General features: G+C 47.1%; 1 protein-coding gene across 1 annotated transcript; it reads right to left on the bottom strand.

The window, feature by feature from the left end:
• Window positions 1-446: 446 nt before the first annotated feature.
• znf296 (zinc finger protein 296) lies at window positions 447-11589 on the bottom strand. Its single transcript, XM_084350623.1, has 3 exons — window positions 11337-11589; window positions 8391-8747; window positions 447-4689 (listed from the first exon to the last, which is right to left on the bottom strand). Exons 1-3 carry the CDS (start codon window positions 11386-11388, stop codon window positions 2897-2899), a joined length of 2202 nt encoding a protein of 733 aa, XP_084206749.1. The 5' UTR covers window positions 11389-11589; the 3' UTR covers window positions 447-2896.
• Between the last annotated feature and the right edge of the window lie 1812 nt (window positions 11590-13401).

The following is a 13401-nucleotide window of genomic DNA, read 5'->3' as shown; positions in this document are numbered from 1 at the left end:
CACCTCCTTAATTTCGCATCCTGAGAAACCCTTGTCGCCCGTGTCCCATCACAGCTCGCTGCACTCATCTCACAACCTGCAGGATGATTGACACCAACTCAAATATATCTACATATGCACATATAGCACACACACTCGCATATACACACCCCGCTGGAATTACATTACAGTGTTTTCCAGACAAAGCCGGTAACATCACAAGGATGTAAACAAGGAGTGAGGGTCCCTAATCCAAACACTCACATTAAAAATTAATAACTCAGTGCTGACTGTGGTCCTCAGAGGAACGACCCACACTGACTAAGACAACGTCCTGGTGAGAGGAGATGCTTAAAAATAGTTTCAGAAGCTTTGTTGTTGGGACCAGAATAAGAACAGAAGAAAAAAAAAAGCAGAAAAAGACGTGTGAGAGAGAGAGAGAGAGAAAAGACTCCACAACACAAAAATATGTCACCCCAACTCTTTATTGAGGCTCCTCAATTACAAAATGGTGTCGAGTTTACAAAGACAGCAGAGCGGTATAGCTTCACAATAGCCAGCGTAAAGGAGACGATGCTAGGAAAAGTGGAGGCAGTTAATATTAATAATAATAATAATAACAATAATAATAAGTAGAGCAACAGCAAGAATCTATGTACACAATATTATCCCTGAACAGTTACACTGCACTCAGAATCATTCAGTCCACAACACACACAAGAATTTGTTTTCCCTGACATAGTTATGGTAACACAGTCATCACAGTAGTCACGACAAAGTTGGCAGCACTCTACTCGACCACTTTGTCCTGTTGTACTTGTCCTCCTGTTTAACTTTCTGAACCTAAATCCTCATCGTTGACACATGATCACCTGTCAGAAGCACGACACGCAGGGCTGCGAAATACGGCCTTTAAGCAATATCGCATGACACAAGATATTAAAGGGGCTCTATGTAATTTTTGCATTTATTAATGACTTTTTTACTGGCCATATGTGAGCGTGACGTGAAAAATTAGACCATCTCCGTCTCTCTCGGTCGCCTGTACAAGCCTGTGGACGACGATTTGTTTGCGTTGTTTAATGACTTTATGCCTCGTCTCCGTGCCCCTTCTGCTCCGCTGACGGAGAGCAACAGCAGCTAACGTTAGCTTAGAAATGGAGTAGGCTAGGACGAAAATTTCACAGAGCCCCCGATTCATCTGACTGTAAATAAGGAGCAGCATTTTACCAGAGTAACCGCCAACTGCTTCTCACTGTAGCTGCCATTAGCTAAGCACAGTTAGCTGTGCAGCCAGCAGTGGAGTGGGGATGTTGTCTTTAAAGCAACACCAACAACATTCACATTCAGTATCAAAGCTATTAAAAAAAAAACAGATCTACAATCAGATTTTTAGCCCGAGGCTGCACAGCTGTGTGTTGTTTAGTTTTTCTTTTCGCCTTGGTATGGAGAGAGGTATCGAGTCATTTTTTCAAACTGCTATTGTATCGACGTTTAACATTTTGGTACTGTGACCACCCTACACGGTATTTTGAAATCTCCTCAGAAGCACTTCATAAATGCGAGATAAAAATATCGATATATTCTCCAGATTACGAGCGGCTGAGTCCTGCCGTGGACACGTGATCACAGGACAGAGGGTTCAAGTAGAGGTGTCACCTGAGGATGTTTTCCAATATGTATCTACACACAAAAACATTCACACAACTCACTCACCCAAGTGCTCACCTCCAACACAACTCCACCAAACGACCAGCTACTCCGTCACCTCTCAACCCTTTAGTTCAGCAGTGGAACAGCTTCTTTTTTTTTTTTTTTTTTCCGTTACACAACCACCAACATGCAGCATCCATAAATTAGGAATAATTCAAACACAGACAACAAAACAAAACAAAACAAAAAAAAATGGCTGCAAAACATGCACGAGCTTCAAGCAGTCCGGCACTTTACAAATGTAAACAGTGAAAGAGAGAAGTTACCATCACAATAATAGATACAAATAGAGGAAAATAATACACACCCGTTTCACATGTAGGTAAAATTGCAGTTTTTTATGCATAGAAAACTAATCCTGAAAAAGAAAAAACATCAGTAGACGAGACTTTTAAGTCTCATTATTCACATTTATAAAATAAGAAAAAAACAAAAAACCATCCATACATACTGTCACAAAGTCAGGAGCACAACCTTTGCCAGGCCCCGTGAGCCCTGTAAACATTACGTTAAGTGACAAGTGTTGTGACAACCAAGCGCCTTTAAAAAGAAGAGTCTGAGAAACTGCAGGCAGACAGTGTTTGGATTCATATCACCCTCGTGTCTGTTCGAACATCTTTAGTCTTTAAAAGGTCTTCTCCAAAAGAAAACCAGCAACAGCTAGGTAGCACAGTAAGACCTCTCTCCATCTGCTGATGCTGAAAATATATTAACATCGCTTTTTTTTTATTGCTATGCCTTTTTTAATTCAATATAATCCCCTTTATATTATCTGACAGTTAATAATCTGTCCAGTGGGTCACCAGAGAGATAAATCACTCGTCTTTTGCATCCTGCGCTGCAACATGGTGATCAGTTTCCTGTGTCGGTGTGGACTGTGGCGGTTCACTTCCTGTTCAAGAGCTCTGGTAATCTCCCTGCTGAATGTCATGGCCTTGTTTTTGCTCTGTGGTCTAAAGAACTGTAGGCACTTAGTTTCACCCAGCAGCTTTGCATACAATCATGAACAGCGTGTGACGGCTGCTGGGTGCCTCCGTGCTGGCAGAGAGGACGGGACCGCCTGCTGCTTCCTTCAGCTTCTTCTTTAAACTTGATTCCAGTTTAACTTGACTGTCAGTTCAATGATGGGACGAGTTCTGTTTATTTGAGCGGGCGAGTTAAATCCTATACATTTTAAATGTCAATTAGTGGATGAGAGCAGCTCTCACGGCGCAGAAGTCAAAGCCAAGCTCATTTCTGCGTTGCTCTCAGGTGCTCCCACCATGACTGGACTCCTAATGTTCTCCACGTACTCCGCTTGGCTCTGCCCCTCCTCCGCCTCCATGCTTTTCACCACATCGCTCTGCACTTTGCTCTCCATTTCGATCTGATCCAAACTGGCTTCGTCCTCCTCCATTTTCACCACCACTGCTGCTGCTTCTTCGGCCTTGATGGCGGCCAGAGTGTCCGCGGCGCTGGCCTGTGCGTACGCTCCAACGCTGGCGTGGCTCAGGCCGTGAACTTTCTTCAGGTGTTTCTCCAGCGTGGCGTAGACGGTGAAGGGCACGGCACACAGCTGGCACAGAAAGGAAGCCTTGGCTCCCTGGGCGCCGTGGGTCTTCATGTGGCGCGTTAACTTTGAACTCTGGGCGCAGGCGTAGTTGCAGAGGCCGCAGCGGTAGGGTCTCTCGCCCGTGTGACTGCGGCGGTGCACAGTCAGGTTGCTGCTGTTTCTGAACTGTTTACCACAGTACTCGCACGCCTCGTCTTTCTTCTTCTTGCCGCCTGAGCCGGCCGTGGTGCTGCTGTTGTTTCCTCCGCTGCTGACAGCTCCTCCTACACTCCTCCGCTCGTTCTCCCTCTGCCACTCCTGCACAGCCTCGCTCACTTTGACCGAGCTCCACTCGTTCTCCCTCTCTATCATCTCTCCCCTCTCATTCTCCCACTCTCCGACTCCTCGCACCCTGTCGCCCATCTCTGGACGTTTGGGCGTGCAGTTGCCGCTGGCGATGCCGCTCTCGCCGCTGCCGCCCGTCTCTCCGCTCTCCAGCGAGCCTTCAGAGGGGCTGGCGCAGGGTGAGGTGTGCGGAGGCTCCCCCTGCCCCTCTCCCTCCTCCTCCGCTCTTTCTCCCCCCTCTCTCTGGCACTGGTAAAGCCTCAGCAGCTCCCGGTCTGACGGTCTCACCTCTGAGGTCAGCAGCATGAGGCCTGAAGCGATGGAAGGGTGTTTGGGCAGGGTCAGGTCCAGCTCGGAGGGGCCTTGAGCTCTCACATCTGCACCGATCACTCCCTTGCCCATGATTCCGGCTGGCTGCATCTGAAATCTCCCTCTCATCCCCTGCCTCCCTACATCCTCCTCCATCACCGCCATCTCCACCAACTCGTATCCGCCTCCTGCACCGCCAGCCACCCTGTGATGGCTCCTTATGTGACGGGCCAGCTGGCCGCTCTGGGTGAAGGCCTCCCCGCACACGCCGCAGTGATAGGGCCTCTCGCAGTTGTGAGTCCGGCGGTGGGCAGACAGGGCGCGCAGGGACTGGAAGCTCTGGTCGCACGGCTCGCAGTGGAACTCAGCCTGGAGGGCGCTGTTCTGAGGAAAGGGAGAAGCTGCTGGCGGAGAGGAGGACGGAGACAGCACCAGGCCTCCAGGAGAGCTGCCGGCGGTGTTGCCATTCCCCTCGGCGAGCTCCCTGAGCCGCACCGAAAAGTTCAGAGCCTGCAGGTTACCGGAGGAGGAGGAGGAGGAGGTGGTGTGTGTCTGACGGGAGCGACTGAGGCGCAGGGCGGAGGGCTGAAAGGCAGAGGCGAGAGCTTGGCTCAGGCGGCGAGGGTCCAGGGTGGCTGCAGCGGGCTTCTGCTGTTTGAGTCCTCCTCTTCCTCCTCCTCTAATGTCGTCCTCATCGTCCTCTTGGTAGATGCTGAAGGAGTGTGTGTGCTGGGCGTGCTGCAGGAGCGCCCAGGCAGATGGAAACAGGCCTTCACACTGCTGGCAGGTGAAATAGGAGGGCTCGTCAGAAACTGGAAAACAAAGACAGACCAGACCGAGTTAGACATTTTGATTAGTGGTTGTCAGTTTACTTTGAAATGTCTTGTTTTCCACTAGGAGAGAACAAATGATCTTCAGGCAACAAGCTGAAAACACAACTTCTGAAATATTTTTAAAGTTGTTAGCTGCCTTCTGCACGTCCAGCAGGTATGAAGCCAGGGTTTTCCCTGTCATCATAACCAAAGTGAAATCCATGTTACCTCACACGTCGAGGCTAAGCTGCTTGCTTGTTTGGGGTTGCGTTTTTTAATTTAGACAGCCGGAAACGGAGGCGAAATATCCCTGATTGGCCCCTAACACACCCTTTTCAGGATGTAACAGACATCAGCCTCCACTACTAGCGTTTAATTAAACATAGATAATTAATCACAAGCGTTGCTGACCTATTTGTCTGTACTAGCAGCTGTTGTGCTGTTTATCTTGGGTTTTTTGATTGTGTCCACCTGATGATTGTAAGTCGATATTCACCATCATTTTAGCTCTGATTTTGGTCTTCAGACCTAACTGTGTCTGTCCGCTGTCGTGTCTTCAACATGTCCCGTTCGGAGGGGTTTTGAAGCTTTTTTGCAGAACAGCCGCCCACTTAACATCACAATGACAAAGGTGAGAGCAAAGATGCGGTTAAGAATCAAAACAATGAGTTAAAAGACCTCCGTACAGCTGAGGGGAACCGAAGAGTTGAGCGATTGTTATCTGTGGTTTCATCACTGTGAACGACCTCAAGTCATGTGACCCTTTGCTAGCACACAAACATCGATTATGGCTGCTTTAAAGTTATGAAAGCTGCGCAGGAACACGAGTATCAGACGGTATGTTACGGCGTCAAATGGATGCGAGGTGAAGAAAAGAGCGAGGTGACGAGGAACGAGACGAGGAGAAAGTGTGGAAAAGTACGACTCAAAGCAGAGATGCGAGTCGTGTCGCCAAAGTACATCTGGAGATATTTTTATATGTGGATAGCTTTGTCTCCTAACCGAGAGCCACTCTCCAATTAAGCTGCAAATTGCTAATTAGCAGAACGTAGAAAACGAACGCTTTATGCAAATCAGGCACTGACTCAGCCTGCTTGACAAATGAGGCCTTTCTGCATAAATCAAAATTGGAGAGAAGATCCCCAAATTGAGGGGGAAAACAGTTCTTTTTTTTTTCTCCTTCTTTTTTGGAGAGGTTCAAAGCCGACTCTGGTATAAGCCTCTTTCATGTTTCCTCAAGTCAAATCCTTCTGTATTTTACTGGAGGGGGGGAGGAGAGTGAAGATGAAAAAGAGAGCAACTGTTTCTTTCTCTTTTTCCCCTTTCTCTCCCGCCCTCCCTCTGTCTGGAGACGGAGAGAGGAGCTGTGGTGTTCATGTCCTTTAACCTAGCCCGAGGAGGAAACCCAGGAGAAGTTGAGATACTTTCTTTTTAAAAATAGGGTGAAGAGTGAGAGCGAGGGAAAAAAAAAAAGGAAGAGGGAGACGTAGAGGGAGAGGTAGGTAGGTCAGGGCTCAGGAGATAAAAAGAAAATGAGATAAAAAGATTATAATGTAGTACGGGGGGCCAAGAGACACCACGAAAATATGTCACCCCCTTTGGATTGTACTTGAGACCCATCCTCCAACCCCGACTCTCCTCACCCCTCCACCCCCCCAAAACCTTCCAAATCTTTCCCTGAGGGGGGCGGAGGGGTGGCGGAGGGGGGTGCTTTTGTCTCAGGGTCCTGGAGTGAAACACAATACCCAGCCGGTTTCTCTTTCCTTCCCTCTCTCTCTCTCTCTCTCTCACTCCTCGCCGCTTCTTCTTTTTTTTTTTTTTTTGTAAGGATTCCCATTTGGCCCGGGGTAGCACTTGAATATTAAGCAGAAGCAATAACTACTAATTAAAAATGCAGATTGGCTGGGAGCACTAACGAGCAGCAGGCAGAATCTCTTTTCCCTTGGGAGGCAGAGGGAGGAGAAAAGAGAGGAGGAGGAGGAGGAGGAGGAGGAGGAGGAGGAGGGAGGCGATGGAGGGTGGTGGGTGAGTGGAGGATGGGGGGGGCGAGAAATTGAAAGAGGGCAAAGCGAAAGTGTGTTGAAGATGGGGGGAAGAAATAAGGAGGGGGGGATGTTGGAGATGAGGAGGGGAAAAAAAACAAACAAGGAGAATAAATAAAAAGGAATGAGACAGATGCACGCGGCTCTTCAGTAATCCATCCCTCTCCCTTTCTCTACCCCCTTTTCTCCTCCGTCCTCGCAGACATGGAGGGCCTTTCTGTTGTGGGATAACTGCTCTTTCACTTTCAGTCATCTCTCAAGCTTCGGTTTCCCTCCCTCACACATAGACTTCCTATTACTCACACGTCCAATTAAAACTGTCCTCAAACTTCATCGAGATAAAAAAAAACCCACTAAAAGCTTCGCAAAAAAAAAAAAAAAACTCCAAACAACCTCCATTCGCTGATAAAACTTTAATCCAAACTTATCCACTTTTTCATTATTCACCAGCCATCGTGCTCTTGAGCCCCCCCCCCCCACCTCGCCTCGCCTCGTGTTTGGTTTGTTGTATAATCCTGCGGCCACCAAATTACCAAACTGGCTCGCTCTCGGATGCTAAGTGAGAGACGAGAGAGATGAAAAACAGACTGAAATAGAAAAACAAGAGGGAGGTTGTGGACAGGCGGAAACGGTGTGTGCGGCAGTCCCCTGAGCGTTACACAGAGGAAGGAACTGCTAACGTGTGTGTGCGTTCGTAACATGGCAGAGAGGGGAGAGTTTCAAAATGCGTGCCAAAGGGCCACTCGTACCTGCTATGAGTCTGCAGTCGTGACCTTCAAAATGCATCTGAAACACAAGCCTCCGTCTCAAACTCCAAGAAGTGAGAATTCTTCAAAAGGATTTTAATGAGCATTCATGAATTGCTGATTGACCCGCACCGTGACGTACTCTATTTGGCACAACCATCTCGTCTAAAAACAGCAGCGGAAAAGGCGTGAAGAAGAAGAAAGACCTTTTAGGAAAATCTGCGCTCGCGTTGGACGCGCTGAGGAGACTCGTAAGAGAGGGATGAAAATGTAGAAAACAAGGTGAAGAAAAAGAAGATGTGTGTGAGATTCCCAGGAGCTCAGGTGGCTCGGCCCGGGGCAGAACAGTGGGAGATGGCGGAGGAGCTGCACATGATGCAACGTCCTCCATTACAGTGTCATGACAGCGAGGAGAGCTGCACGCACAGCCTCACATCCACTCCTCTGACCATTTTCATCCTGCGCTGCATGACTAACACCGTCGCATCCTTCTCCGATGGCCTTGTCAGCGCTGAAATGCGCTCCCGAGCTGGTTTTTAAGAGGAGGTGGTTTCGGTCTCCGTTGTCCAGGACGTAGAGAGGGAGAAACATGTTTACCTGGCCGTTCGACCTCAGAGACTGACAGTCGGGGACATAAAGGCAGCTCTGGAGCTCAGTTGCTCAGCGTGGAGCCCTCGGGGACCCTCGGTGCCCTCTGAACGCTCCTGACGCCTATCCTTTCCACACAATTAGCCTGTGCGTCACTAACTCACGCAGGTCTGCTAATGGCAACGGCTAGCTAATGAGCTGGACTCGAGAGGGGGGAGGAGGGGGACAGTTGTTAAATGAAGAGGAGGGCGGTTGAAAAAAAAAATGAAAACAAAACAACAGAGTCACTAATTAGCAACCTGCCATCTTCTTCTTCTTCGCTCACCTGCTTTGTTTCGCTCCACCCTCACACTGGGCTCCTCCCCCCACGCTCTGTCGCCGCCGGCCCTTCCTCTCCTCAGCTCGATGAAGCCCGGCCCCGGCTCGGCGTTGGCGACGCGATGCTGCGCTCGGTTGGCGGGTGAGGGGGGCGTGGCGTTGGCGTTAGGGGCTTGGCTTCGGGAGCGGCAGCCGCCCTGTTTGTGCTGGATGAACGCCAAGATGTGGGCGAGGGGGAAGGCCCGGCTGCACTGGCCGCAGGTCAGGAGGTCGCGACCGTCGTCTGGAGCCCGGACCTGCGGAGGAGGAGGAGGAGGGAGGTGGTCGTCTGATGGAGTGGCGCCATCCGCCATGTCAGGGGTATCTGAGGAACATGAGGAGGAAAGTTTAATGACTAACAGATAGGACATTTTTTAAGAAAGTTGATTTTCCCCCGAGTCTCATTCGTTGCGAAACACAATGAAATGAAATGTCCTCAGAAGCACTTCATAAATCTTCACGCATACTTTCCAACAAATACCTCGATATCGATACTGCGATGACATTGCAGAGATTACTATCGGTGCTTTCACAAAATGTTCACACGGTTTAAGTTTTGATAAAATCTTCAGGAGTTGTAATGCAGCCTTTAAAAACAGGAAAACACAACTTTAAGGTGCATTATGTAGTTTTGGAGAAGAAAGTCAAACCCTTCTGATTCCCAAAACTACATAGTGCTCCTTTAAAGCCATATTGTGATATAAGGATACCCAAAAATTTGAGAGGATGTAAATCTCATGTTATTTATAAAAGCTCATTTGACAGTAAAGTGAAAATATCTTTGAGTTTTGGACTGTTGGTCAAACAAAACGAGACGTCTGAAGACGTCAGAGTAACAGCTCAAACTAGAGCAGACTGATGTATCCGTTAGCTGATATTATCGGCCTATCGCAGATAAATCTCGTGCAGATCGGCTGATATGCAAACTTTTTGGTTTTAAAGAACACAGTGAAGGAAATGATGCTTGAGGTGATTTATAATTATTAAATCACCCCTAATCCCTAACCTTTTATATATTTTTTAATAACCACTGCTAAAAATGTGATATTGGTAACTGCATATTGGTCGGGCTGTAGTTCAAACAGTAGGTGAACTGACTTCACTCAGTACTTTTCACCCTTTTCTTTCTGCAGTTGGGTGCAAATCATCTTTTCCACTCAGTGTAGGTTTTTGACACAGTCTGTGAAAACATCAGTAGTTTCTTTAACACCTCAGGACGAGCGCTCATTAAGGATATCTCTTCGAGGAGTCTTTGACCATGCTCTGACACATCAGCAACCGAAAGTGGCACAAATACTGTTAGACCTCAGTGGAACAACAAACAGGCGTGTTGATTGAGAGCGCTAGTTTCAGTTGAGCTCTAAAGCAACTAGGCCAATACTGACCACTTCCTTTAAACACCCCAGAACAGATCTGCTCGCTCTCACCGAGGCTGCAGCTGCTGCCGGGTGCAACTGTCCACCTCAGCAGGAGCATCGCCGCCCCACAGCTAACGTGACAAACAATAACCAACAGATTATTGGTGTTAAAAAGACGCACTAACGCCACCGAGGCTCCTCACATTTCACTCACAGTTACAGCTACGGGCTACAGGCAGCGGGAGTTTCTCAACAGGAAGTGGATTGCAATAAAAGAGAAAAAAAAACTGACTGAAGGTGTTAGAGATAAGAACAGCCCCTGTGTTTATGTGTGTGTGTGTGTGTGTGTGTGTGTGTGTGTGTAGAGAGAGAGTGAGGACAGCTCATCTGATTCAACCTTAACAACCTGACAAATCTTGTGTGGTGAGCAGGGAGCTGAAATGAGTTGCATTCATGCAGCCAAGAGCACCTGGGAGAGTTGTTGAGGCAGTGGACACAAGTTCAACCAAGCCTCTTTTCACTCAGGTGGAGGAGGAGGAGGTGGAGGTTGGGGGGAGGAGGAGGAGGAGGAGGAGGAGAGGGGAGGTCAGTACACTATTATTGCTCAACGCGGTCATGGGCACACCTTGATGCCTGGACTGGATCCACCTGCCTGGGCTAACATACAGGACAGGTACAGACAGTACAGTCTGAAGTCGGATCTCGCCAGTTGTTTGTGAAAAAATGTCACCTTTCCTGTTTCAGGGCTGCGCTGTTTGTGCAGACTTGCAAGGCGCGGTCACACACACACACACACACACACACACACACACACACACGCACAGGATTGAGTCAGGGCCTGTGGTCACAGCAGACACGCACCACTGGTCTCCAGTAGAGAACTGTAAAAACAAGAATGGTGTTGAAGTTTCTCTCGTTTCCTGAGCTGCATCTTTGTCTTCGTGTCTGAACACTGTGAGTGGACTCTTGTACTCTTTTTTTTTAATTGACATCATTCAAGTGTTTTAAAAAACAAACAAACAAACGACCCAACCACCTGGTTTTCTTGTGCGCCAGAGAGGCAGTGGAGGGGAAACTGTCCCACAGACCTGCCGAGAAACTTGATCATCGTCTACCTTGGAAATATTAATCATCGTGTTCGGACCTGTAGCATGTGAGGAGAGCGTGCCAGCAAACCGGTCCTTCCTCTATCAACACAACTGCAGTAACAGTGCACATCAGGACAAACATGACAAGAAAATCATGATTCCTTATTTGAATATCTGCCTGTGAAGCCCACGGAGGGGATTAAAACACATCCATGTTGGCTTACTGAGGACAAAGATACTTTAAAACACTCGCTGGGAAGTGTTTTTAAATTAAAACGACAACACGTTCATTCATTATTAGGTAATTGGTGCCAGCGCGCATCCCAAACCATGCGCGCAGACCGACAATGAAACAAAGCTGTGACCTGAATTTATTTTACTTTTTTTTACCTGACAAACAAACACACATCCAGCTTCAACGTGCCCACACACACACACACACACACACACACACACCGCTGCTCTTACCTTGAATTGCACTCAGGTGCTGCGGTCTGCTGCCAAGTTTGCGCCTGGACATCGCGTCGAGCGTCCCGCGTCCGGCACCGTTCAGGGTCCCAAACAGCTCCAAACCAGAACACCCTCCAGAAATCCGTCCAGCTGCTCCTTCCCCGATAAGTTGACCGAAACCTGAGCGGCGGCGGACGGACTGATAAGACTGGCTGGCCTCTGCCTGGACTCGCTCTGTGAGCAGTGAAGGCTGCGTTCAAGTTCACGCTTCTTCCCCCGCAGCGCAGCGAGCGGAGGGCGAAAGGGGGCATGGGCGACTGTAGGCACCGCCCGCCCCGCTCCGCTTCCACGACCCTGACCCCGCCCTCCTCGAGTTACTCTCTGTGTAAACACACTTTAAAGCTTTTTTTTTTTTTTTTTTCTAACACGCTGCCTTTCTGTTTTTTTTTTTTTTTTACGTGTGTCATTATGAATTTCACATCCTGATGATAGAAAATGATCGTTTAGTTCCTCCTCAGCAGCTCAGAGGAACTACCTCTGTGGTTTCCTACAGGTGTCTCCAAAACCAAACTGTAATCAGAGCAACACTCATTTCTCTTTATCTCTCTGACCGGCTGCGGGTGAAACACACACGCATAAAAATACAGAAAACATTCAGACAAACGGCTCCGAAGTTGCAGAATGACAGCGAAGTGACGAGAAGCTGCAGAGAGGCGACCTCAGCTGCAGCGCTGAGATCTGTCGCCACCTGCTGGCAGGAACAACAAACTGCAGCCCCCTGATAAAGTCAGCACAGAGCTGCAATAACTAGTCGATTAATCGATTAGCCCGTAGCGGTGATGGAATGTAACTAAGTACATTTACTCGAAAATAAACTTGTGATAAACTTTATTTAGTACTTTGACAAACAAGCAAAAGCAGGAAACTCAGTCGACGGTCAAGTCACACACGAGGATGTCTGGTCTCAGGAGTTCAGACAAGAAGGCAGAAGAGAAAAAGTAAAAACACATAAAGTCAATATGAGTCATTTAAAAGTGATCAGCAGGCAAAATCACAGAGAAGGGAAGAAAGAAAACACATGAAGAGTTTAATTTTGAGGTACTTTTCATTTTCTGTTACTTTATACTTCCACTTCACCAGTTTGGAGGCAAACTTTGTACTTTAAATTCTGCAGTTACTTGATGACTTCAGTAACTAGTTACTCTGCAGATTACATGCTTGATCAGAGCCAAAGTAGAACATATTAAAATGTATTTGTTTGATCAGCAATCGATTAAAAATCAGAAAAATGCTGAATATCAGTCAGCCCAACACATACATTACAGACATAAAGGTAAAGATATGTACTATTTACTTTTACTTTCATACTTAAGTACATTTATTATCAGATACTTTCAGACTTGTACGGGTGACTGTCACTTTTACCAAAGTAATATTTTAACACGATATTGTTAATTTTACACAACTGTGACTTTTGGGTAGTTTCTATTTTGATAGTTGATTTATCATTAAAGTCATTTTTCAAATATTTATATATTTTTTTAGAAACTGGTTGAAATCGCTTTTATTTCCTATTAAACCGAATACTTTTGGGTTTGGACTACAAGACATTACATTGGACTGGGTTGGACTTTTCTCACTACTTTATTAAATCTTCATTTTACCAGGAATATTCCCATTGATACAGAATCTCATTTACAAGCAAGTCCTGGCCAAGACAGCAGCACTGACAGTTTCACATGAAAGAAACAAATGACATCAAAACAATGATTTTACCAGTGCTGAGTCACAGGATGCGTGTCCTTAATTATTTTCTTATAATCCTCCATGAAATATCCAGTTTAGGGCGTCTCTGTACCTCCAGGATAAAAATACATTAAACAATATCTACTGAGTAATCAAATCTAACTTTGATTACCGTGCATTTGGTAAATTAATTACTCAGAATACGAGTGAGGTGGAGATCTGTGATCATAACCTTTTTAAGAGTGTACTGAAAGAACAATTACACTCATTACTTGTGAAAAGACAACCAGATGAACCGATAAACGAAATATGAACAAGGCCGAACATCGTCGCTGGG

The sequence above is a fragment of the Pagrus pagrus genome, assembly GCF_965226575.1.
Source record: "Pagrus pagrus genome assembly, chromosome: 4".
NCBI lineage: Eukaryota > Metazoa > Chordata > Actinopteri > Spariformes > Sparidae > Pagrus > Pagrus pagrus.
This window is presented reverse-complemented; position numbering and strand designations above follow the sequence as displayed.

Excerpts from the sequence above, each read along its gene's own strand:
- znf296 (XM_084350623.1), bottom strand. The coding sequence starts at position 11,388 with ATGTCCAGGCGCAAACTTGGCAGCAGACCGCAGCACCTGAGTGCAATT. Across the intron at positions 8,748-11,336 it reads GCACCTGAGTGCAATTCAAG|ATACCCCTGACATGGCGGAT; the intron begins GTAAGAGCAGCG and ends CATGTTCCTCAG. Across the intron at positions 4,690-8,390 it reads GGTGGAGCGAAACAAAGCAG|TTTCTGACGAGCCCTCCTAT; the intron begins GTGAGCGAAGAA and ends TTTGTTTTCCAG.